The 27,498-nt window shown below is 40.9% G+C and overlaps 1 protein-coding gene across 1 annotated transcript; it reads left to right on the top strand.

The window, feature by feature from the left end:
- The first annotated feature begins 33 nt into the window (after positions 1-33).
- Positions 34-27,423, top strand: hip1rb (huntingtin interacting protein 1 related b). Its single transcript, XM_034148707.1, has 32 exons — positions 34-298; positions 11,836-11,899; positions 13,139-13,281; positions 13,608-13,664; positions 13,779-13,859; positions 13,987-14,063; positions 14,448-14,509; positions 15,532-15,672; positions 15,813-15,870; positions 17,385-17,460; positions 17,628-17,801; positions 17,906-17,961; positions 18,068-18,140; positions 18,700-18,883; positions 18,971-19,059; positions 19,152-19,268; positions 19,354-19,455; positions 19,611-19,805; positions 20,418-20,565; positions 20,759-20,845; positions 20,946-21,053; positions 21,676-21,812; positions 22,287-22,397; positions 22,509-22,567; positions 22,909-22,939; positions 23,032-23,094; positions 23,203-23,303; positions 23,825-23,930; positions 24,031-24,154; positions 24,567-24,628; positions 25,042-25,272; positions 26,131-27,423. Exons 1-32 carry the CDS (start codon positions 206-208, stop codon positions 26,137-26,139), a joined length of 3,219 nt encoding a protein of 1,072 aa, XP_034004598.1. The 5' UTR covers positions 34-205; the 3' UTR covers positions 26,140-27,423.
- Positions 27,424-27,498: the final 75 nt, after the last annotated feature.

Here is a 27,498-nt window from a genome sequence, read left to right as displayed (position 1 = left end):
GTATCCCTCCGCGGCCGTAACGCATGAGGCAAACATTCACTTTGCTCTTCCTCATCAGCCGTGGTGCATCACCAGCGATGAACACACAGGACATGTCCCTTTCTAGATAGTGCGCAAGTGCTCTAATATTTCCTCTCGCCTGGACGTGTTTTCGTGTCTTTATCTCTTTTTGTCTCCCTGAGACTGTCCTTGTCCGAGCTCCAGGATGAACAGCATTAGACAGGTGCCCACACGGGTGAAGAGCCGGCGGACTGAAGCCAACCTCGGCGCGGAGAGGGAGCATTTTGACAAGCAGCAGGTAAGAAATATCAGACATGTAATGCTCTCTTTGGGGTGAAAACCTTTATTTTACTCGGGCCTGCTCTGTGGCTTTACGGGGGGACTATATGTGTGTGTGCGCGGTGCTCACAGTCAGTGTATCCTACCGCATAGGCCACGTTTCCAATTAACACCTGGACCTGGGAGTTTAATGTTTGAAATGTGAATTAAATGTGTCGAAGGCGTCTGTCTATTTGACAACAAATGCCCAGTTGCTGCTAGGTATGCTGTGAAGCTGAATATTCCGTGTGTGTGTGATTGTGCTTGTACAACTGTCTATCAGTAAAGTAACTAAGTACATTTCCTCAAGTGCTGTACTATATACGGTATGTAGTGTGAGGTACTTTACTTGAGTATTTAAATGTGTTGCTGCTTTGTACTTCTACCCCACTACAATTCAGAGGTAAATAGTGGGATTTTACCCCTCTACATTTATCTAATATCTTTATGACTTTAGTTACACCTGGAGTAACATTCACAAGCTCCCCTGCAGCATACAAAGTCACTCGCACCTTTAACATCTTTGATAAACACTTTCATACATCAATCATTATAATCAAAACATAATATATATCATTCTGAAATGGACCAATCTGCATAATGAGTACTTTTACTTTAAGTATATTTTGATGCTAGTACTTTTGTTCTTCTACTTGAGTAACATTTTGAATGCAGGACTTTTACTTCTAACAGAGTATTTCTACACTCTGGTACTTCTACTTTTACTCAAGTACAAGATCTGAGTACTTCTTCCACCTCTCCAACTAACCTTGTGAGAACCAACATGAGTTTGAGACCTTCAAAGCGAAGACATCTTTCGAAAGTGAGGATCTTTGGCCTGTCCTTACTTTAGACATATCTTAAAAGGCCTGTTTTGGGGTTCATACTTGGTTTCAAGTTACTATGAAGGTAAGGGTTAGACATTTAGTTATGATAGTTAAAGTTACAGTAATGTGTTTTTCTTTTAATACGTCTTAGACAGGCTAGGAAAGACATGTATTATCACTGGTCAGTTATGGGCAATTTTTGCCCTCAATGTTTGAAATATGGAGGCCTTTAGGCTACATACAATCACAAACTTGTTTTTGACCCTTCCAGTGTTTTTAATAGGGCAACTCATTTCAATAAGGGGTTGATTTTTGCAACACAAGGATAGACAGTATCTATCTGTACTGTGTTTCCTTGTGAAACTGAACATTAGCCCCATTTTCATTTGAAACTGTTTCAGAGACGGTATGAATTGTCCATTCTGAAAGATTCTACCATTGAAGCATATTGTCGCAGCCTTAATATAGATACATCTTTGATATTAAGATTGAAATCCAACCATGTTGTGCGGCACTTTTCTATAGTCACACCATTCATTCCTTTCTTAAGCTTGTCCATTGATATCATGCTGATCTTGTCCTTCCTGTTTGTCCACCTTTCCTCCCTTACAGACATCAGTTTCCCTGTCTTTAACAGCCTCATTGTTGAGCAAACACCCAGGAATCACATTCACTTTGAGATATTTTTACCCTGGTGGAGTACGTACTCAGAAATATTATTCAGTTTCCTTTGTGTCTCCTCTAAATGAATGAGATTTTTTTTAATTCTTCATGCAGCGACAGGTGCTTTGTGTTTTCTGGCTGTAACCTCACTATCCGCCAAGTAAAAACGTTATACTGCTCTTTACCAGAATCAAGATACATCATTGTTTTAGGGAGCTGCTGCTTCAAGTGAAGCACACACCCCGTCTGACTTAGAAGCATGAGATTGAAACGTGGTTGAGTAACTAAACAAACCGTTGAACAGCTGTCCGGGAGTTACAACACTTTCATTATTATGCTATCTAAAATGGGCTGAGCTTTTCCTTCGCTGGGTGTGTACTCCTCCGTCAGGGCTTTATTTGCTTTTGCAGCACGTGTAGAGAGGTGGAGCTGATTGTCTTTCCTACTCCTTTCTTTCCCCTAGTCTGCTAGACTGCATTTTTCTTTTGCGTAGTTGACTTGTTTAATGTGGCAGCGTAATATTTGTTGATTAGCAAAAACAAAAGTAGGCACAGTTGTGATTTTAAAAGTGTTGCCTTCCTAGTTTGATGCAGTTCAACAATGGTACAACAAGGAATCTTGTGTGTTAAGAACATGCTTCAAAGCTTAGTTTAACCCTCATATCATATTCAAAATAGTGTGGTCAGAGTATAATTAACCGCTTTCAGCAGTTGATCTTGTTTATGTGAATGACTCGGGTGCCACTGCTCAGTTGAATGAACCCACTGGGCAATATGCAAATGAGGAGGCAGTATGAGGAAGAATACGACTCCTGATTATTGTACGGCTCTTTACTGCCAACTTGTTTACATTTCACTACAAGTAGTTTAGTGGATGTGGAGTCTCAACTGCTGAACTAGTTGCATTAAAGGTGGGGTAGGTAATTTTGGAGAAACCAGCTCGAGATCGCTAGAATTTGAAAATACACAGCCGGAAAAATCTGCCACTTCCTTACAGAGCCCCTCCTCCAACACACACGAACGCGCACATGACCAATGAGGGCACGAGATAAGTTTGTGCACAGATGGAAGGCTGACAGGCAGGTAGGCCATCAAGTTATTTTAGCCGGGCCGGCTAAAATGATTGGTCGTGCTTTTTACAGTACTACGGCTTCCACAGATGAAATTTTTTTTATGGATTTATTGTCAAAGCACTTAAGATATTCATTGCTATCGGGATGTTAAGAGCATTCCATGGAATATAACAAAAAGTGTATCTCGAGCCGGTTTCTCAAACTTACCTACCCCACCTTTAAGTAAAAAGCAGTTTTAAAATGAAAAAATGCAACCAAGTGTTCTCTTAATTGTAACCTGGTTTGATTAGGCAGCTGTAAGAACTACATCTATAAGTCAACTAATCGATAAGTCGATCGACTAAATTGTACATTTTCAAGTGAAAATGTCAGTAAATGCTACTTTCAGCCTCTCAGATATCGAGATTTCCTGCTCTTCTCTGTTACATATTGTATGAAACTGAATATATTTTGAGATTTAGACTGAAAATACCAGACATTCGAAAACTCAATGCATGTAGATAGACAATCAGCCACTGAATTTATATTGAATATAGTACGTAGTTGCAGCCCTAGCTATTCTGTGTGTCTGAGGAGCCTCTATATTCCTGTATTAGAAATTGTATTCTCATATATTCCTCTCGTCATAGAGTTTCTGTGTACTGCTGATTCATGCAGGACTGAAACTCCTCACTGTCGCTCCACTCTCTCCTCTTTATGTCGACCTCGGTACCAAGGTGAAACGTCTCACACAGCGTCCTGTGTGTGTGTGTGTGTGTGTGTGTGTGTGTGTGTGTAGTGTTTGCTTTCCCTCGCTGTTGCCCCAGTGAGCGCCCATGAGAGAGTGGAGGGGGATGGGAGTACCGGAGGGTAAACACAGAGTGGGAGTTGAGAGAATTAAAAGCATGCTGGTCATGATGGTTTCACACTGAAAACATGAGAGGCTGATGTGTTAAAGGTGGGGTAGGTAATTCACTTCAGAAACACTTTTTGTTATATTCCATGGAATGCTCTTAACATCCCGATGAAGCAATGAATACATTAAATGCTTTGACAATAAATACATAAAAACATTTCATCTGTGGCACTGTGAAAAGCACGACCAATCATCTGAGCCGGCCCGGTTAAAATAACTGGATGGCCTACCTGCCTGTCAGCCTTCCATCTGTGCACAAACTTATCTCGTGCCCTCATTGGTCATCTGCGCGTCCGTGTGTGTTGGAGGAGGGGCTCTGTAAGGAAGTCTGAAGGAAGGGGCAGATTTTTTTTCAGTTGTGTATTTTCAAATTCTAGCGCACTCGAGCTGGTTTCTCCATTCTTACGTACCCTACCTTTAAGTGAAGACTTTAAGCAGCAAGTTTGTAACATTTGTCAACAACCAAAAAGGAGATTCAAGCTTTACAAATTCTATTATTTTCATGATCATGAAATAGACCAATGCTGAACACAATGTGGTCATCAATACTGTCATTAATCACATGGTCTGTGTTTTGTGCCTTGGCCCGCTTTGTGTTTTCAGCTTTTTAATCATGAACATCATGTGAAGCATGAGCTAAATAACCAGCTCTGCCAACTGGCCCTAAAACTGTCTGGTTGCTAAAGAACAATTTATCTTTTCATGAATATTTAAGTGGATGCAGAATTAATAATTAACTTGGAGATAACCCAATTAATAAGACTTAACCTCTGTCTGTTCTGCTAACAGTTGATTCATTCATTTTTCTAATGCATCCATTCAGCCCTCCGGACATATTTCAAAAACTTGACTGGAGTACACGGATTTGACAGGACAAGAGCTATGATGCCATACTATGTATATTATTTGTGTTTCTTTTGTAGCTGTTGCAATATTTGACAAGGGTTTTCAAAGCAGGCAAATATCTAGGTGTGTAGGACAGAAAGTTCTAAGGCAAGTTCTTACTTCTTAATTAAGAGTAGGGCTGAACATTGAAAAAAAATGAATTTATGAAATGATTCTCTATTTTGACAGGGAATGATCATTTCCGCACCATTATTCACATTTTCAATTCAAAATCTATCAAAAATCTATTTTTTTTTTTTTCACTTTTCACATAAAATCCAGTTATTACAAACTGTACACCCGGTGTGTTTTCTGAGCTGCAAGAGTGCTTTTTATACATCTGTTTGGGGACAGTGTGCACTTGTTTGATAGGATTATTCCCTTCGTTGATGTGGGAGAGCCTGCGCAGGTTAATTAGCAAAGGGACAAAGTAGCAGTATAAGAGGAGCAACACAATAGGACGTTTATAAAATTGTGCATTAAAACCATTTGATTTGTTTTTAAGCGACACATTCAAAATGAAAAAGTTATAAACTCAATAATGTACAATTCAAGTAAGGATTCTTGTACAAAACAGAAGCACACTTCCTTAGAAGGAACCTAGTCGTTTCTTTCAATGTTGCTGCTGCTGCAAGGAATTGTGGGATGGCATAATTTCCTTTTTTAATGAAGGGTCTTCCAGTAGTACCCTATGATAAATAAGATAAAGTAAGCATTGAAGCACCTTTCGGTAGCATTAAGAGAGCCATCCTTTATCATGGCTGCTACTTGGATACTTCCTGGACATTTCACTTAGTACATTAGGACATTTCATCTCTACAACCTCAGCCTGCACCTGGAGACCATCCCGGTGCTATGGAAGATGTCCTGCGTTGTTCCGGTCCCTAAAAAGACGACTCCTTCTGGGCTCAATGACTATCGCCCTGTAGCACTCACATCTCATGTGATGAAGGTGCTTGAGAGACTGGTCTTGGCCCATCTCAGACCGCAGGTGAGATAATTCCTTGACCCTCTGCAATTTGCCTACCAGCCTCACCTGGGGGTGGACGATGCCATTATTTACCTGCTGCAGCGTGCTCACTCATACCTGAATGGATCGGGTTGCACTGTGAGAATCACCTTTTTTGATTTCTCCAGTGCATTCAACACGATCCAGCCTCGGCTACTGAGTGACAAGCTGCAGGCTATGAGGGTAAACTCGTCCACCATCTCCTGGATTACCAACTACCTCACGGACAGACCACAGTACGTCCGGCTGGGCAGTGTGCTGTCTGATGTGGTGGTTGGTAGTATTGGAGCCCCACAGGGAACTGTGCCGTCTCCTTTCCTGTTCACCTTATACACCTCTGACTTTCAATACAACTCGGAGTCATGCCACCTGCAGAAGTTTTCGGATGACTCTGCAGTGGTAGGGTGTATAAGGGATGGACGGGAGGAGGAGTACAGAGCGCTGGTGGGTGATTTTGTTGAGTGGACTGGAAGAAATCATTTGCTTCTGAATGTGGCCAAGACCAGAGAGATGGTCATTGATTTCAGGAGGAAGAGGACATCTCCTCCTCTGCCCCTGTGCATCCTAGGAGAGTATGTGGCAGTTGTGGAGGTCTACAAGTACCTGGGAGTGCACTTAGACAATGGGCTGAACTGGAGGATCAACACTGACGCTGTGCACAAGAAGGGGATGAGCCGACTCTATTTTCTGAGGAAGCTGAGATCCTTCAACGTATGCAGCAAGATGCTGGAGATCTTCTATCAGTCTGTTGTGGCTAGTGCACTCTTCTTTGCTGCGGTCTGCTGGGGGGGCAGCATAAGAGACGGTGACACCAGCAGGATCAATAAACTGATCAGGAAAGCTGGGTCAGTCATCGGCATCAAGCTGGACCCCTTTTGAAGCTGTGGTGGAGAGGAGGACACTGAACAGGCTGTTGTCCATCATGGATAACCCCACCCATCCTCTCCACCTGCAGCTGGACAGTCAGCGGAGCTCCTTCTCCAACAGACTGCTGCAGCTCCCCTGTCACAAGGACCGATACTGGAAAACATTCCTGCCCACTGCAATAACACTGTACAATAAATCACCTCTGGCTGGAAGAGAACTCTCTGCTCCATAGTTTCTCTAGAAATTAAACCACGTTGTACATTTTACTCTATAATCTGTTCAATATTTATTATTTATTTATTTATTTATTTATACTCCATATTCCATATATTTTGAATATATATATATATATATATATTATCTGCATGTATATTTTCTATTTCGACATGTATATTTTATATTTTTTGTTTTATTTTTCTTTCTATTCTTGTATATTTTGTAGTTTTGTTTTATTGTAAAATGCCTTTTATGCTGCTGTAACAACAATTTCCCAATTTGGGATCAATAAAGTACTATCTATCTAGTTAGTCTTAACAAAAAAGACTATTGGACAGCAGCAACTCTGTTACTTTAGTCATGGATTCATACATTAATTGTTAGCACATGTAGCTATAAGGTGTGAGCTGTGCTAAAGTCTGTTTGTGACCTTGTCAGCCCGAGCAGAGCAGCAGTCTGTTGAATTAAGCTGATAAGGACCTGCAATAAGTGTTCCTGCCTTGAAGCATTATGTGCAGTGAGATCAGCTCAGGTGTGGCGTTGGTGCTTTGACTTCATTAACTCCACACACTGTGCCACACCAGGATGTCCAAGCACATGGACACGCTGCTGAAAGGCAGAGGTGACAAGGTAAGGCAGAGAGGCCTCAAGGTTGGAGGTATTGAGTGTGTAAGAAAGGATAAGATGGACTTTATTGATCCCCTTAGGGAAATTCGGGTATTAAAGCAGCAACAGAATAAGACAGAAACACAGATAGTACACATAAGACCGTAAGAGACTGAGTAGCAGGGGTGTAGACTGTGAGTGTCGAGGCTTCAGTACAGTAATGCAATGCTAGCTGGCAGTGGAGCTTATGGCCGGATTAGTCCAGGCTCTCCCTCCCTCTCACTTCTCCTCTCTGCTGGTCAGAGGATTTACTGACGCTTTAACCAGATGCAACATAAACTCATTGGCCAGTCGACAGTGTCGGCATGTCTGCAGCGTTTGGACCGAATTGCTCCGTTAGTAAAAAAAGTTTTGGATTTCATATGACTTCTCTTTGACCGTGGCACTGAGGAAAGGGTGTCTGTGTTTGTGTGTGAGCTCCGTGTACACTGATGTGAGTCTTAACAGTGAGCCTTTGTAGTGGTAGTAGTGCTTTTGTGAGTTATTGTGAAAAGATGAGATTAAAACGGTAGTTATTTAAATCCTCAGGCAATTAAAGAATTGATTGGGCTTTTCTGATATTGGCAAAATATGTGATAATATTGTGATTCCAAAGTTACACATGTTTGATAAATATTAAAGTGTACAGCGCAACTAGAACAACAATTTAATCGTTCAGTGAAAATGGTGAAAAACTGTTTAACCCAGTTTCTCGAAGACCAAGTCTTTAATTAAATACCTTGTTTTGTCAGTTGAATACCCAGAGATATTCAGTTTAATTGTATGAAAAATAATTGTAACGATTACTCGATTATCAAAGTAGTTGCTGATTTTTCTGTCGTTAGATTAAAAGATTATTCGACTAATCGTTGAAGCTCTCCATGCAGACGTTGCCCATTACTTCCCCACTACAAGGAGCAAGGGCAAGTTGTGTTTTGTACACTGAAGTCCTCCAACAAATCAAATCAAAATGTATTTATATAGCCCAAAATCACAAAACACGTTAGTCTCAGTGGGCTATACAGATTAACAAACATAGTGGACAGTGTAAATAGATAAATACAATTACAAGAAAATAATAAAACCACAAAATAGAATGTGAAATACAAATAAAACGAGATAAAATACAACAAAAAGACAGTAAAAATACAATAAAACAATAGAAAAAATTCCATAAAATGTAGGACTCAGGAGGACAAACATAGGGTATTCTTAAAACAGCTCTAACTATAGGATTTATTCAAAAGCAAGGTCTTCAACAAACTCTTAAAAGTTTGGACACTGTCTGCCTCCCTGATTTAAAAACATGAGTTGGTCCAGAGAAAGGGAGATTGGTAGCTGAACGCTCTGACTCTTGATCTAATGGACTCTGGGAACCACTAACAGACCTGCACTCTGGGAGTGTAATGCCCAAGAGGGGCAATGGGGGATTAAAATATATTTTAAGTATTAATGTGCCTTTCCATTTAGTGCTTTGTAAGTCAAAACAAGTTTCAAATTCGATTGGGATCCTGGTGCAGAGCTGCTAAAATTGGAGTGATCTGGTCCTTTTTCCATGTTTTTGTTAATGTGACGGGCTGCAGCATTTTGTACCAGTGGAACATTTTGAATGGATGTGATGGGACCGCCTGATAAAAGGGAGTCTTAAAGCAGAGTAATAAAAGCATGAGTGAGTTTTTCTGCTTCCTTTTGAGTCAGGATGTATCTGATTTTTGTGATATTGCCGAGATGAAATAAGGCAGTCGGTGAAACGTGTGTGGCATTATCTTTGACGTCCTTGTTTCTCAAAAATGCAGCACACTCGCTGGTGGTGGTTATGCGTACTGTGACACATTAACAGTGTAGTGTTTGATCACCCTCGACCTCTTGTCCTGTGTCACTCTCCCCTGTCCTCGCTCCTCGCTCTCCGACTGATGGCCGCTCTGAATGTATGAGCGTCTCCCTGCAGCCTCCCTGCTCAGCGGCCATCTGTCGAGGCCTCAGTGCCAGGCTCTGTGTGCCAGAGCACGGCCCCCATCCAACCCAATCTTCTCCCCCAGCTGTCGGGCCTTCCTCCCCCAACAAACCCCTCATTGTCACCCGGGCCTCCATGCTAGCTCGTTGCTCTTGCCCTGTGTAAACGAGCAGCTAGCAGTTCATTTGCGTCAGAGGGGGAGTCTCCTATTAACCAGGACACCCCTCTCTCACTCTGAACGACACAGACGCTCTTTTGTTGTGATCACCTTGTATGTTCTGGTGGTTCTGTGCGTGTGTCGATCTGGGTTTAGGGGCGTCTCCCACGGTTTGTTATGTATTAAACGGGTTTCTGTTGGATTAGGAGCCTCACTGATATGTGATTATGTTTCAAAGATGTGACATGGATGTACAGTATAAGCCTGTGTTAAAGGGAGGGACCCAAGATCCAGAGTGTAATGCTGTCATGTATTGGTATGTGCAACTTCAACCACATATTATAGTTACCCACTCAAGGAGAGTTTAGATACAGGAAAGTTATTTTTGAAGATGTTTTATTGCATCTTGGATTGGTCTCTTCAGTAATGCTGTGATGTTGAAGCTGGCTTGCTGGTATTATAGAGACACTATGTTCCTCAATAGATGTGTTAAAAGGACAAAGTGCATATCAGATTTTCACTTTTCTTTAGCCAAATTAATTTGCAATAAATATATTATCGCTATCTCTATGGGTATATTAAAGTAATTCATCTTTAAGTTTGTATATCTGCGTTCCGTCTATTGTTATTTGTGATATGAATTTAAACTCAATGCCAGTGTAGGAAGTGGAGAGAGGGACTGTATTCATAAAAAAACTAATAACAAGACTACAAATAGAGGATTATTCAAATGACATTATCACGTGTGTGGGATGCATGTTATCAATACTTATATTGTTTGAATATTATGGTTAGTTGTAAACAAAATTGTTCAAGTATAAACTTGAGTACTTCTGTTCAAAATGATCACAGTTTAGCATGTTGGGACTATTGTGAAAACTAGGGTCGGTTTGATTGCAACACCACTATCCTCAGACAACACATAGCATTGAATTGTGACTCGAGGCGGGGCCAGCCAATCGGTTTTGAATCCAGATTTAGATGTGGGCGGTGGTGTTATTTGTCCGGGGTAAATGTGCGGTCTAGCCGCAGCTTTGATCATCATGTAATTGTTTTGCGTTGGGGAGTCTTACAGGATCCCAAAAGGCAACATCCTGGTAAAGAATGTTTTGTCGGTGTAATGTTGTTCTACATTCCTCTGCAGTGTAGTCAGATTGAAATCGGCTTAATGGAGGAGGAAGCTAAATGCTATCAACCTGAGTTACTTTACCCCCAAATACCTTTGAATAATGTATATATATCTACTAATGATATACTTTTTTCATATGCCTATGCTGGTGCGACAATCCCACAACCACCTGTCATCAATAAATACATTATCACCAGGTATCCAAACCACCATGAATCAAAATAAAAGCATAAAGACTAAATAAATGTTTAACTTAAATAATATAAATCAATGTATAGTTCCAACAACCATGATAAGCGCTCTATAGTGTAACCTGAACACCAGGCAGTGATCATATTGCCCCGTGGGCTGTGTTGCACTTTATCTGAGGTTCATTGAAATAAGTGAATCTCCTCGGGGACACGCATTACAAGGGAAGAGACGGTGTGTGTTTCTCCGTCTCTACCTTCCTGCTCCGTTTCAGAGACACTTGTTCGACCTGCTGGACGGGTTGTGGCCTGCGGCTCTGATGACACTCTGTCTCACGCTCTGTCTCACGCTCTGTCTCACGCTCTGTCTCACGCTCTCATTACCTGAAGGATTATTAATGTGATGTTATCTTTTAGACGCAGGGCTTGTCTTTTGAGCTCACGTAGCTAACGAGACACCATGGTTAACAGCACAAACATTCATTTTCTTTTTATGAAAGTAAGGTTAGAAGCATGGTAAGCAGTATTGAAAAAAACAAGGTTTGATTTTATATCTTAATCAAGATGTTAGTGATTGAGAAGAGGCAAAGAAACAAAGGGATACCACATGATTTTCTCTTAGATCATGTACGTAAAAAGAAAGTTGATTTACTCATGAAAACATCTGTTATAACTTCATTGTAGTAAACACCCCTAATATTATCTCTCCATTTTGTTAAATTACTGCATTTGTTTGTCATTTAAATACGGCTAACCATAATATGAGAGCAGGTGCTGGTTGTGCACAGCGCTGTGTGTACAGAGTGCCGACTCATAGTTTCTGATTCATTCCCGACATTGCTGTGCCGCCTGTTATCAATTGTTTGCCTCGTGATCTTTATTTAACTTCTCATGCCCTTTGAATTAGTTGTATGGTTCATTGTAAGCCCTAGTAGGAATGAGGGTTGTGTGGGTGGAGAATGCAAACTGTACAAGATCTAATATTAACTCTCCTCTTCGTCTCCTTTCAGCTGAGCAGCATCAGCAAGGCCATCACCTCCGCTGAGACGCCTGTGAAGGAGAAACATGTTCGACGTATCCTTTGCTTTTTTAAATAGTGGAGTTTTTCTGTTCTGTCTAGATCTGTGTGCTACTGCCGTTACATCACAACCTTTTTTTTTAAGTCAGTCATATGTAAGACATTCCTAGCCTATAAGTGTCTATCTTTTCAGATTTATTTGGTAATTGATTACCTTAACAGAGTGAAATGTCAGCACAGTATAGCCGTTATAATTTGGGGAATGTTTTTTCTAAAATGTGATGAATTTACTTATTGAACGTACTATTGGGGCAGCCTACAACAACAAGCCTTAACTAAGTGGACACTACAGGGAGAAAAAGGCATTTTTATTGGATGTTGAGGTCAAAGGGATGGGAATGCTTACATTAGGAATGGTACATAAAGTGGTTACTGTTGGGGAAATATTTTCCAAGGCCCATGACTTTGACCCAGTTTATCAGTTCATGCTGTCCTGACTGAGCACACGCACCTGTAGCCTTGGCTGCTGTGCTCTCAGTGTTCTGTCTCCCTGTTCCTGCCTGTTGGCGTCAGCTGATAGAGGTTATGATTCTATCTTGTCATGCACAATGTCGATTATTCTCTCTGAACTAGCTAAATACACGGGTCTGGGGTAGAGTTCTTCAGAATTGACGTGGCAACTCTCCCGTGAAGTCAGAACCTCTGGCTCTTAAACCATCAGTGTTTGACATCAAAGCTCCAGCTCTATCCCGTGTCTCCGTCCTGAGTCGGTGACTCCTCCTGCATTGCTACACAGAAGTTTCCCCCACAGTTACCATTAAGAATAATGTGTCCAACGAGGATAAAGTAATGGATGGAGTATTACAAAAGCTTACCTGCTATTTCTCACAAGTTTTATTATGGAAACCTAGCCTGGCCTTTGTTTTCAATTAATTGAGACATGGCTGCAGTCAGGGACTACAAATCAGCCCGGGACTCTCGACCGGCCCACTTCGGTACCGCCGGCCCACCTCGGTGCCGCAAGTAAATTATCAACGTGTGCACACATTAAGATACAAAAACACAAGAATCAATAAATACAAAATAACAGTCACTTCAATATCTTTGGGAATGTACATTAGTGCAAGATTGTCCATAGCAGTGTAAAAAAAGTGTCTGGTGCTGGATTTGAGTGTCTGAGTGTGTGGGGGTGTTAAAGTCCAGTGGGACATTGTGTGGGACATGGCCCGTGTTGTGTGTTAAAAATAAGCAGCCGTCCTGTGATAGTTTGTGCTTCCTTAACCACACGCCAACAGGAATCATCCTGGGGACTTACAGGGAGAAGGGAGCCTACACCTTCTGGTCCTACGCTCTGGGCTTCCCCCTGGCCAGCAGCTCCATCCTCAGCTGGAAGTTCTGCAGCGTTCTGCACAAAGTCCTGCGAGACGGACACCGAAATGTACGACACCAAGTTCTCTTTTCTTACTGTATATTACTGTCTATTGCACCAAGGAGTTGTGGAGTGATCAAAGACTGTTACAACGGCATCAGTTCAACATAGTGCTGAGAAAAATAATTATGCAATTTGTGGGTGTGATATAATCAAAAAACTGTGAAACCCTGCATGATGTCACGATTGAATTAATATTGTCTTTTTTTTCACAATTTGTCATTTTTCATCACAGTTTTTTTTATTATCTAGTATTAAAATCGAAAGTGGTTTACTATTATCTCTAGATTCAGGGTTTGTTCTAAAAGCCTCACATTTATGCTGTCCTCCTACAGGTTCTACAAGACTGCATGAGGCATCACACTTCTTTAGTGGAAATCGGGAAACTATGGGTGAGTATTTATAGGTTTTAAAAATAACTTTAACACATTTGATATCCTGTGAAGCGAGAATCGATGGATTTTCTTTCCTATTTGTATTAATTGTGCTTAATCCTTGATTTCCAGAGCAACCTCCATGACAAATACGGACAGCTGGTGGCTCTGTATACCAAACTGCTCTGCACAAAAATGGAGTTTCATGCAAAGGTAAGAGTGTCCTCTGTCGCATGTTACACACCTCAAGGTATGCTAGGTGCACATGATGAAGGGTTTTGCGTAATGTTAGGAATTTACACCTTGATTTAAACCTCTTAAAAAAAATGTACCTCTGCAGCATTCAGAAATCCCACCGAACCTGGAGGCATCAGATGAACTCCTGGAGCGCACCGCAGGGACCGACGTTAATAATGTGTGAGTTACCGAATACTGCTAGAAGTATGTTTGGCATTTACTGCTCAATTCTACTCATTTTGTACAGCAGCTACATCTTTTAATATCTGCACAGCTTTCCACAACAATGATGCACATATTTTATTTAATTGTATTATTCTGAGTATTTTGTCTACTATATACTGTATGTAGTTTTTTGGTATATCTATAAATAATTATTAAACCAAGGCAATTTCCTCGTTACCTGTTTCTGATTTAGTCATAAGCACAGCCAGTGGCATCCAAAGCATGTAAAAAAACTAACGGACATGCCCTGCTGCTCTTTTCCCCACACAGGGTCTCATGGTCATTGTTTCCTAGTGGGCTTTCTCTGTGTTAACGAAGGTATCAACTTCTCTCCTGCAGGTTCCAGCTCACAGTCGAGGTGTTTGATTACTTGGACGCTGAGCTGAGGCTGGCCGAGACAGGTGAAAAAAAAAAAAAACCTCCTCCCACCTCTCCCCCATCCTACTCTTGCAAGGATAAGAAACTTGAGCTAAAGTAGAGAGCTGCAACCCGCTGACATTATCTATTAATGTGAGAGCCCTTTGAAGAACGGGTTATTGTGAGCGCCTCTTGTCCTCCCAGTTTAAACAGTCTTTTTTATTGTAAAGTGATACAAATCAGGTGGTTCCACTTCCAACTCATGTGCTCCTGACTAAATTAGGTTTAACTGGTAAGGAAATGCCTTCAATTATGGGACATTAAGTTTGTTTCCTGCAGTGCTCTGCTCCTCCCAAGCCTGCAGGGTCACGTCTAAAAGAAAAAGGGTTTTCAGCTGCACTGTGAAAGAAGTGTACTCTTATATGGTTTCTCAGTCTCAGCACTATGTGTTGGAGTAAGGCACCTAATCTCTTTAGTAATGTTCCCATGTTGCTGAAAGTGTGTTGCTACCTCAGCAGTTAGCAAGCCACTCGAGTAACAAGAGAACACACACGTGAAAACTCACTCTTCAACAGTTTCTGACTTAATGGAAGAGTTGCCCTTTCAGCAGAATTTACATAATGGGTTAAAGAACATCAGGAGAGGCTGTTTTATAAAATGTGTTATTTGATATAACTTTATTTGTACTCGATCAGTAGGGGTTTAATTTCATTCAACATTACACCAACAATCAAACATTAAATAATACCAAAAAATGAACATACATAATATGATATATCGGGAATGTATCCAACAACAAAAAAATCATTAATCAAAGAACAACAAAGTTGATAAAGTGGTTGTCATTTAAATATTTGTGTATCCTTGCTAAACAAAAACCCTCCCACCCATACAAAGGAGAGGCTTTTTAATCATCAAAAAAGGACTAGACAAAGTCATTATTTTTATGCATATGTGTGCTGCAGCTCAAAAAACTAAAAACCTTCACAACGGATTGTTTTGTCTGTGACTGTCAGAAGGGATACTTGTATGTACTGAATGCTTCTGTCTCTGATCTCCCTCCCAGTGATCCGACAGCTCAACACATCCATCGCCATCTCCACCCTCACATCAGGCCAGTGTCGCCTGGCTCCTCTCATACAGGTCGTCCAGGACTGCAGTCACCTCTACCACTTCACCGTCAAGCTGCTCTTCAAGCTGCACGCCTGTAAGAACAGCTCCTTTCTAGCTTAAACATTACGGGATAAATGGTCAAAATAAAGTGTAATATATATAAATATAAGGCTACATTTTAAGATGATTGTTTTTTTAATCTCGAAGCATAACATCGTTCTTCTTTGTCTTCAGGTCTCCCTGCAGACACCTTACAAGGACACCGTGAACGTTTCCATGACCAGTTCCACAGGTAGGTTAAACACGGCTTCAGGCTACAAGCGCAGAGATTGACTGTGAAAAGAATGACTCTCTCCCCGTTGATGCAAAGAAAGTGAGAAACATAATACTGCCTCGCCCAGCAATGACCCATGCAAATGTGCCCATCACTGCTTCCCCTCCCGCCCTACGTGGTGTATCAGTTGGAGTTCCCAGGGTTTGAGGAGATGGTGCAATTAGAGTCTGATATTTATCACAAATTATGTAGTTCGATTTGTTTTCATTGATGCTCATTTGTCTCTTATTGAAATGAAACGGTATGCCATACTTACCTGTGGATTTTCCAGGGGTGCCAGTGACAAACGATTGGAAATTAGACACTTTCATATTTTTAAAGCCACCTTCTTGGCAATTCTATATTCAATGTTTTTTTGTGTGCCACAATAGTGTACAGTTATTGAGTTAACATATTATCATTTTGGGGCTTTAACAAGCAAATATTGATATATGTGACTCGCTCTATCGAAATCAGTCGGAAGTCGCAACGGCTCATTTCAAAATAAACGTGGATTTGCGTAAAAAAACTAGTTTTTCGGGGTTCGGGTGTTTTGTTTGATTTTAAATAAACAAAGTCTTGGCTTTCAGAATATGAAACTTTTATTTCCAAAATCACACGATAAATACATTTGTGAAGCTTGTAAAGGGAAGATGACAGGCAGCTCTCACTCGCACTCTGCTCTTCCGTAGCGCAGCCCCCCTCCCTCCGGCTGAAATTATGAATAAGGCGTATAGTCATCATAGATAACACGGCAGGGTCCGTTACGGTTTGTTTTCATCTGATTTCAAATAAACAAAGTCTTGGCTTTCAGCATATTAAACTTGTTTCGGCAAATTCAGATGATAAATACAACTTTGAAGCTTGTAACGGCATAATTACAAGCGGAGAACGGAGTAACTTAACGTCACAGCAGGCATAACAACAGCCGAGTGTTTTCCCCGGGAAACAAACACAATATACACTTATGCAAAAATACACAAACACACACACACACACATACATACACACACACTCGCAAGCTTCCCCCAGACCAGTAATCCAAACGAAAATATTTTCCCTCCGTACTACTTTGATCATTTGCTCCGCTAATAACCAATCAGATCGATGGATTCCAGAGAAGAGGAAACTTTGAAGGCCTTTTTCTCAAAATGATGAATCGGTGACAGTCATTATATAATGTGACATATTTTGCTTAATATTTGGAGTACAACAACAATCCTGATATCATTAGAAAGCTAGGAATCTCCTCTTTCTAACAGTGTATACAACTCAAAATGTGTCTTCGGGTCAATGCGACTGATTTCGATGGAGCAGGTCACATATATTCGGTTGTTTTAAAGATATGGCCATAGCCTCGGCCATATACTTTACATACTTCACATGAATATTTCACTAGATCAACCACATTACCTGCCAATTTGAATAAAAACACATGAGCCATCTATTTTAAGTCCTAAGCTTATATTAACTTGTTGTCTTTTGTCCCACAGCCTTAAGACTTTCTTCAATAGAGCCAGAGACATGATTTACTTCAAGAGACTGATCCAGATCCCCAAGCTGCCTGATGTAAGAGTCTGAGACCTAAAACTGTTACAGTCTGCTACAAACTGGAGAAATTATTGACATAGACAGCTAAGCTATGTTGAACCTTTCCATTACGTTTTTCTCATAGTTGACCAAATATATCAATCAAAATGTACAGTTTTACCCACCTCTATCTGTCTCCTTTTCAGTCCCCTCCTAACTTCCTGCATGCAGCTTCCCTTGCCAAGCACGTGAAGCCAGTGGTGGTTATCCCTGATGAAGACTATCCAGAGCAACCTGACGACGATGATGACGAGCCCGAGCCGGAGCCGCTCATCGAGGTCAGCGAGGTCTCAACATCCAGCATCCAGGCACAGCCACAGGTACGGCTCATAATCGCGGATGTATTTTCATACACAGATGCTCATACGCTAGTAAAATGACCAAGTGAGAGCTTTCTTTCACTTATTATTCAACTTTTTCTCAGCAACTGGACATATTTGATCAGACGTTTGGACCCCCGAATGGAGGCTTCGATGACAGGTGAGCCTATGGTTGTTTTTCATGTAATGTGATTGTAAATCTGACTTTTTGGTTTCAGTGTGCAATCTGTGCAGCACATCATAACTCTGTGTTTTCTCTCTGGCAGGGATCTCCAGATTGAGAACATGAAGCGAGACCTGGAGCTGTTGAGAGCTGAACTAGAGAGAGTCAAATTGGAAGTAAGGACTGTTTGGACTGAACCACCTATTGCTTAGCTGTCAGTGTCTTGTATGTGCACAGAGGAGGCGTGACAGCAGAGGGCGTTATTATCTATGTGCGAAGGAATCTGGGTCATGTGTTGGGTGGAGGCAAATGCTGCTCCTGCCATGTGGAATGTGGCAAGTGGCCTCTGAACGAGAAAAGGGAGTCCAGTCGAGTCTTTGACGTCACAAAAATGATTCCAGCCTGCAACATTTTTTGCTTCCTATACTCATACTTCCTCTTTCTGCTGTGCCCCATGTTTTGGCACAAAAGGTAGACTCAAAGTAAAAACATCAACATATAGCATTTATCTTGTATCATGAGATGTTAGTGTTTGTAAAATGTGTAATTCAATTCAATTCAAGTTTATTTATATAGCCCAAAATCACAAATCCTATTTGTCTCAGAGGGCTTCACAAGTCAACAAACACAATTGACAATGTAAAACAATGTAAAAACAACAAACGTAATTTAATGTAATGAAATGAAATCAATAGATTATTACTAAAGTACGGATGCCTCCTTTATCTCCTGTAGGCTCAGCGTTACATCACACAGCTGAAGTCCCAAATCAACAGTTTGGAGGCAGAACTAGAAGAACAGCGTGCTCAGAAACAACATGCTTTTGTGGAAAATGAGCAACTGCGCATGGAGCTGGAGGCTACGCGCCGCCGAAACGCAGAACACGAGAGCACGCAGGTCGTCTTCATCGAAGCAGAACGTAAGACACACACAGTCAACACTATCTCTAACATACATGGAGGAAAAGTGCATGAGATAATACTGTCATCTCCTTTTTGCTGTGCAGAAAGAGCCCAGGCCACTGAGCAGCGGTACAATAAGTTGAAGGAGAAGCACACAGAGCTGGTGTCCAGCCACGCTGAACTGCTGCGGAGGGTACAGACAGATTGCAGACAAGTTAAATTAAACGTTAGCACCTGGCTGTTGGTTGTGACACTAAATGTGTTAATGTGTTAATGTGTTGACAGAGTGCAGACACTGTGAAGATGCTGTCAGCAACACAGCAGACACAGGACGAGGTGGAGAGGACCAAGCAGCAGCTGGCCTTTGAGGTTGATCGAATAAAACAGGAGGCCGACATGAAGGTTTGTGGGGGTTTTTTTTCTTGAAACATTAACGATTAAGGTGGCAGTGCTGTTAAAATGTATGCAAACAATGTTGTCATTGTAGCTGGAAGAGCAGAAGTTTGAAATGGAGAAGCTGAAGAGAGCGCTGGACGAGAAGATGGCAGAAATGATGCACATCAAGGGGACTCTGCAGAGCAGCGAGATGGTGAGCCGTCAGCTAATTCACCACCTTGTAGTATTTAGAGATGTTCCATATTCAGAGGCTCAAGGCATGTTACACATATCAGGAATGTCCTTCCGACGCTCACGGCCATCTGCCTCTTCTGGCTTTCCTCATCGTTCTCTCTCTTTCTTTGCCAGACGTCGGAGCAAATGAGCAGCTCAATGACGGCTCTGCAGGCGGAGAAAGAGCGCCTGATGCGATCTGTGAGCGAGAGGGAGGCGGAGCTGTCGTCTCTGAAGCAGACGGCCACGCTGCAGCAGTCCTCCCTCCAGCAGGAGCGAGAGAGGAGCAGCAGGGAGATGGTAGAGCTGCAGGGCAAACTGCAGGAGAAGGTCAGTCAGCATCAAGGCATTCAGTTTTATTCAGCACTGTTTTAGGTGTCTTTAAAAAAAAAAAAACATAGCTTGCAGGTTCATGATTTTGAGTGATTTCTTAATCCCAGGTGTCGCATTACAATCATAGGCAAATAAACTGGGCATATTCTGAGGGCATATTTGTTCAATTGCTATGTTAACATGAATTGCAATAAATAAACTTTAATCAAATCATTATTTACAAATTATAATGACGTTCCGCTAAATAAGGATGTGGGGTTTTTTCCATGTCTATTTATAGGCATGCAGTTTAGAGTTGTACAAAACAGGAAAGAAAAAATAAAATAATGCCTTACAATCAATGTTTAAAAGCTTTTAAGAAACCATGCTGTGACAAATAATGGCGTCCAACATAGTCCATGTCACACACTCTACCATCCGATTCCATTATAATGAATGGATGAAGAGGAAAAGGCCTTGAAGCACAGTTTTGTTTTTTGTACAAAGTTAGTTTAATCTAAAACATTTATCAAATATTCAAACCATAAAGTAAAATGGCTCTAAATCGTATTGTTAATAAAACTGCATTGTTGTTTCATGGGATCTATATGTGTGTGTTTGTGCATGCAGTCGAGTCAGGAGGAGCAGCTGAAGCAGAGGCTGCTGGAGGAGCAGTTTTCTCTGCTGCAGGGCACCGTCAGCGAGGCGGAGAACATCATCCAAGATGCTGTCGCTAAACTGGATGATCCCCTTCATATACGCTGCACCAGCTCTCCAGGTCAGACCCCTGCTGTCATTACAGCAAACATCAACTGATCAGATTAACATCAAAGTGAGAGATGTGAGAGCGTTAAATGAGTAAAGAGGACCATGACCCTAGCTGGTTGACCATAAGTCTTTTTTCTAATCTGGAGACTCGATCTAAGCTTTTGTTCAATTCTCTCAATCCCCCGTTTGTCCTCGAAACACAGATTATCTGGTGAGTCGGGCGGAGGCCACGCTGGGCTCCGTGGACAAAGTGAAAAAGGGCCATGCAGATTATCTGAGTAACATGGGGGGTGAGTTTGCTCTCTCTCTGATTCATCACCATGCTGCTGACCTCATGACAGATGTGTAAATGTGGCCTGCTGCCCCCTTACTGTATGCTCCTGTCTCCAGATGCTGGGGGGCTACTGAGGGCGCTGACCCAGTTCTCCCACTTGGCTGCGGATACAATCATCAACGGCAGCGCCACTGCACACATGGCCCCCACCGACCATGCAGACCGTAAGGAATATTTTAAATGCACTTCCTAGAGGCCTTAAACAGACCCTCCTAATGCGTTATGCTTCAATATATTTGTTTAACTCGCAGTTCTGATGACTTGTTTGGCTACAAAGATGTGTCGATGTTGTGTGACTCGCATTTAACCCAATTTAAAATATTTTTCACACTCACTCAACAAAGGAAATAGGGCCTTTACAATAGTCAAACAAATCAAAACAAGAGGCAAAACTCAAATGTAATAAACTAACAACTTAGATCGTCTTTCTTTCTCTACGTTGTGTAGGATAATATAACTTAATGGTTTAAAAACTGCATCAAGACGACCTCTTTCAGACAGGGTGCCCATCTCTGTGTTCCTTAAGAGGCTGGTGGGAAATGTAGTCTTTCATAGTCTCCACTACATAGGTCACGATTAGGTGGCAATATTTGGCCTTTTCCACAAAACAAATCACTGGCTCTTACATTAACCTTTGGCATCACACCAGTTGTGATTGTAGTAATCAAAACATTAACTTTAAATTCCTCACGCTGCTATAAAGAAGTGAGTTTTAAGTCACTGTGAAAAAAGGAAGGTATTTTTATGTTTGATAGTTGATCACTTTTGCTCTTTTATTCCCTACAGGACTGACGGAGAACTGCAGAGGCTGTGCCACTGAGAGTCTGCAGTTCTTCAAGGATCTGAAGACAAAGACCACCCTCCAGAGGGCAGACCCTGCCGCTATTCGCGTCATCGTTCAGAAGATCCTGAACCTGGGCCAGGTGAGAGCAGAGCTGCGACAATCAGTCTGCTAATCTATTATTGTTTCATCTAAAAATTAAATGGACAACTATTAGTTTTTTAATAATACTAATTAATTAGAGGACATTTTTCATGCAAAAGATGTAAAAATGAAATCAGCTTCCAGCCTTTCATATTTTCCTTTCTTCCTGTATTTTATTTAATTAAGTTGAAAGTCTTGTTTCTATTTAAACCCACATATATCAGCATGGACTTTAAGACACTGGGAGGAAACTTTTTTGCTGTTTTATGATATTTTTAGACCAATTGATTAATCTATAAATTAATCGGCAGGTTTAGAAATATTGAAAATGATTTTTAGTTGCAGCCGATGAAATCTTTATTCCTTCATCAAGACCATTTGCTTTCCATTTTCCCCTGTGATCTTTTTAGTCCTTCACAATACAGTTAACTTCTTTATCACTGCTAATAACTTCCCCTCTTGTTGTACTTAGGAGCTGCGACCAAAAGGCATGGATGTTCGTCAGGATGAGCTCGGAGATCTGGTCGATAAGGAAATGGCTGCAACCTCTGCTGCTATTGAGGAGGCCGTCCGCAGGATTGATGTGAGTGTTATAAACTTTAAGATGTGCTGAAATGATCTGCGATAAATCAAGCTGTAATATTGTACAGTGTCGGCTGTAACTCATGTTCAATGTGCATGGTTCTGTATTTAGGAAATGATGAACCAGGCTCGAAAGGACACATCAGGAGTTAAACTGGAAGTCAATGAAAGGTTTGTTCATTTCCAAATAATGAATAAAGACATCCAATGCCTCGTGTTATTTGGACTTACTTCATTGAAGGGTATATTTAGTTGTAACCTTATTTCTTGCAGGTTTTTTTTATTTGTATCCAATTCCCAGTTGGGTATATTTTGTTATGTTATTCTACTTCTTCCAGTTTAACAGATTAAAGCAGCGCACCAGAAGGGTTTTGAATGCTATCACATTATGCATATTAGATACAAAATTAGAATAGACATCATTAAGGCAGTAATGGGACACAGTAGCGACACAATAGACCTCGCATACATATGTGCATTTGTTCTAACTTTACTATTTCACTCTTTTACAGAATCCTCAACAGCTGCACCGACCTGATGAAGGTACTGTAGTTTGATGTGTTTCCACTAACATGCTGCCATGTTTTACCCTGCATGTGTCCTGTTTGTAATAAACATTGTTTAATCCTCTGTAGGCCATCCGCTTGCTGGTCATAGCATCTACAGACCTGCAGAAGGAGATTGCCGAGGGTGGGAGGGTGAGTCACACTCTCATTTTAAACACAACCTTGGCAGCTTGCTTTTGTTTCTGAGATCTTCAGCTTTATTCAGATCAAACTTACAGTAGTTTTGTTTTGCTTGTTCAGGGCGCAGCCAGCTTGAAGGAGTTCTACGCCAGAAACTCTCGCTGGACGGAGGGACTGATCTCTGCTGCCAAGGCGGTGGGATGGGGAGCCACAGAGATGGTGTAAGTCATACAGGACATTACATCATATATTCTTTCATTTTAATACCTGAACATGTACATTTTGTTTTGCAAAGTTCATGTGTCTTTATGACAAAAAGATTATTGCAATTGCCAATTTTAGGTTGCATCTAGGATTTTCACAATACCAGTTTTTTAGTACATAACCTTAGTGGTCAAAAGAGTTCCCAATAGTAATTTACTTGTATTACCTATAAAATATTTGGAAAAAAGGTATATTCTGTATCTTTGAGTGTCATACTTGTCTGAGAGAGTTTGTAACACTAACTGTTCAAAAAGAGTACAAAAAAAACAGTTTAATAAAGAATAGTGAAAAGGCACGCAGATGAATTGATTAACAAAAAATCAACAAGGCAATGATTGAAGGGCAGCTCGACTTGACTATCATGTGTGTATTCATAAAATGACATAGTTATTTATTCATTAAAATATCATCTTCGTCTTCTATGCCAGTATATCGCAACATAAACCTCTTGATAACGTTGTCCCCTGCCTCCTCACAGGGAGTCTGCTGATAAGGTGGTGCTGCACACGGGCAAATATGAAGAGTTGATAGTCTGCTCGCATGAGATCGCTGCCAGCACTGCACAGCTGGTCGCTGCCTCAAAGGTAATGGGCTCATTTCCAGTAGAAATGTTGATATTTTACATTGTGTAATGAGGCTGTTGGTTTAGTGTCTGACCTTTGACCCTGCTCTCTGTACACTCAGGTTAAGGCAGCCCGTGGCAGTACGAGGCTGTCGGCCCTGCAGCAGGCCTCCCGCCATGTGAACGAGATGGCAGCTAACGTGGTCGGCTCAACAAGGACGGGCCAGGAGCACCTGGAGGAGAAAGGTGAGGACAATTAGATCTGTGAACTAGACGGATGTAGTATTGCATTCAAAATGTTACCCAAGTAAAAGAACAAAAGCATTAAAATCAAATTCTACTTTAATACAAATACTTATTCTGCTAGACAGCCCATTTCAGAATAATATACAGGACATATTGGGTTATGATTGTTGATGTCTATGCATTCATTATGTGTTCACCACTTGCAGCTGGTAAAGGTGGAGTTCATTTTTACTGCAACGTAGCTTGTGAATTTCACCCAGGGATCTATACAATTGAACTTAACCTACAACAATACATGATTTGATTTGTTTTATTCATCTTAATCTGAATCTGTTAACTCTTAAATGTAGGAGAGTAGACCACTGTAGACTCTGAAGGGCATCTGTCTAATAAAACCACTTTTCCTGTGCAGAAACGATGGACTTCTCTGGGATGTCTCTCATCAAGTTGAGGAAAGAAGAAATGGAGTCACAGGTAAGTCGTTGGACTTGAGGGGTTTAAAGAGTAGCTGCAAAAATCTGCAAGTGTATCTGAGCCTTGATTTAGAAACTGTATATGTTTAGATACTGATAACGATCAGTCTGCATATATGTTAATAATAAACTTTAATTAAACACACGTCATGTCATATTCCTGTAACCAATTTTTTAATATTGAGCTCAGAAGGATACATTTTTTAAGTGTGTGTTTCATTATCAGTTGCAAAGCTTATCTTAACCTGAGGACTACCAATTGATATTGATTTATCAAGCCATAAATAAAAGAAAATTAAAACACAGTTAAACACTGAAATAATCCTGTAATACCTTGCTATGAACAAGTCGTTAGATCTCAGATAAGAGTAAGTCATTTGACATGGTGGGGTCTGTTTATTTCCCGCCCCTCAGGTCAAAGTGCTGGAGTTGGAAAGTCAGTTGGGGAACGAGCGTCTGCGTTTGGGCGAGCTGAGGAAGAAGCATTACGACGTGGTCGGAGTTCCTTCAGAGCCGGTTTCTGAGGGGAACGGAGGGACCTCCTCGCTGGCCTATCCTGCCAACATGTCACCAAAACCCAGCAAGCCGGTGCTTTTCAAGAAGCCTGCTTTGGCCCAGAAACCCAACCTCCTACCCAAATCCATGGTGAGGGCTGTGGAGAAAATGCAGTGGTAGATGAGGAAATGGGATACACTTTGATAAACAGGTGTGATCTAGGCACTCCAAAAATAAGTAGTAACAATAATACATTTTATTTAAGCGCTTTATCAGGTGCTCAAAGATGCTTTACAGAGGTAAAAAAAACAAGATAAAAAGTCTAATTTAAAATTGAGCAATAAAACCACATTTATCACAAGAACACAACATCAATCACACATTAAAAGCTAGTTTAAAAAGGTGAGTTTTGGTCAGTTTCTTTGAAAGTGGAGAGCAAACAGGATGATTATTAAAAAGAACTTTAGTTGTAGTGTCTTAATCATGAAAAAGTCAATAAGCCAAGCCCTGACGAAGACCCACAGTGGTCAAATACATGTTGGCTTTTTTCAGGATTTACCCACAAAATGAAAGGTTATGTAATATCCTTCCACCTGACAGATCATCTCCGATTGAGTTTACATGGCTCTCTGTCTTTCATTGGAAACAGTGGGTGTTTCTCAATGTCGAGGAAGGCTGCTCCAGAGCCACTATTTCAAGCATACTACGTCATCGAGTGCCGCCGAAGGACTGTTCCAATGTCCAGCATACTTGGAATTATACCGAGGCCGGCGTACTTCGTAGCGAGAAATTTCGAGGCTGCACATGTGTAGACTCCGCGGTCTTAAAATCCCCACAATGCTTTGCGCACGGACCAATTTCCAAATCTTTGGCGGAAATAGCGCTCCATTTAAGGCGGGGCCTCTCGTATGACGCACACCTGCCAAGCAAGCGTCCTCGACATTGAGAAACACCCCCTGTGTCGGTATACATGTTTTTAATCAGTCTCTTTTCTTCTGTATGTTGCAGTTCAAGTAATGCCGGAGCAGAAAAGGAACATTCTCCACTACTGGATGGTTGGATTGCCCAGATTAGGTCCTCTTGTTGTGAACATACTGTTACTTTTAAGTTGCATGCTGACAATCCTCTGCATCTCATGGTTTTCTCCTTTCTTTATTCATTTGTTTTCCGCCAAAATGTCCCAATGGTGTTTGACCCTTGATGCCTGTTAGGAATATGCTGTGGTTCCCCCTGCCCCCTTTACTCTTTTCCTCTTTTAGAGAATTGATACATATGCCATGCAGGCAAAACCCTTTTTTATTTAAGTATTTGGCATTAATAACAAAACAGTTTAATATTAAAATGTTAGGCTGTGTCAAAGTATTTCTTTTAGCAGATGATGGTACTGCTGCTGCTTTTAGAATAAAAACCTTTATTCAAAAAATCACAAATTGACAGAATAAGTTCCTCCTGCTTTGGACAACCTTTTTGCACAATATTGTTAATGTTTATTAAAAAGCACATCTAATTTCTCTTAATGTACACTGTATGTTATTTATGTTGTGGTGGGCGGTAAAGGACACTTGGGAATCACATTGTGTGCGTCTATGTTGCTGCAAAAGTTATAAATACCTCTGGGTTTGCCTTCACAGTGGACACTCACTTTTTTTATGTGCAAAACAGCTTTTTATCGCAACAGTTCAAGATGTAATTTGAGGCCTTGGAATGTACTGTAAAAATGAATGATGGAATCAAAGCTGTCTGACATACAGTCTGTACAGCAATCTGCCACATGCACCATGTTTCATTTAACTTTAATATCTTATCAATAATCTACACTCACCTCTTGAATGTCCCTTTATTACAGGAGAACCTGGATACTATGCTAAAGCATTAAGAAAGACTTCATGCTTGCACACAAATATTGGATGTAAGCGTCCTTGATAATCAAACGCTTGTTTTAGGCTAAATGAAGATGTAGGGTTAGTTTATGTACAATATAAAGTTCTCTTTGCCTCCGGGAGCTTTTCATACAGGGTCTTAAATGCATCTTTTATGTTCTTTCCTTTCCTCTGTACGAAATGTCTTTATACACTCAGATCTATTAATATATTTTAGTAAAGATAATAGTGATTTCTCCTTGTAAGAAGTGTAAATGTCAAACAAATGAACAATAAATGTTTGATTGTAATGTCCCATTGTGTTTCCTTGTTTCGATCCAATTAACCTTTTTCTCCAAGTTGCATGTGTGCAAAGATTTGAGCAACATCACAACATGTAATCACACACAAAGCACAAGAAAATAAAGAAATATTGATGGTTTTCTCCTGTTCTTTTTCAACAATATTAAACCGGCTTTAAACTATTATCTCTAAAATTAAATAAAACTCATTTGTT

The sequence above is a fragment of the Trematomus bernacchii genome, unplaced genomic scaffold, assembly GCF_902827165.1.
Source record: "Trematomus bernacchii unplaced genomic scaffold, fTreBer1.1, whole genome shotgun sequence".
Taxonomy (NCBI): domain Eukaryota; kingdom Metazoa; phylum Chordata; class Actinopteri; order Perciformes; family Nototheniidae; genus Trematomus; species Trematomus bernacchii.
This window is presented reverse-complemented; position numbering and strand designations above follow the sequence as displayed.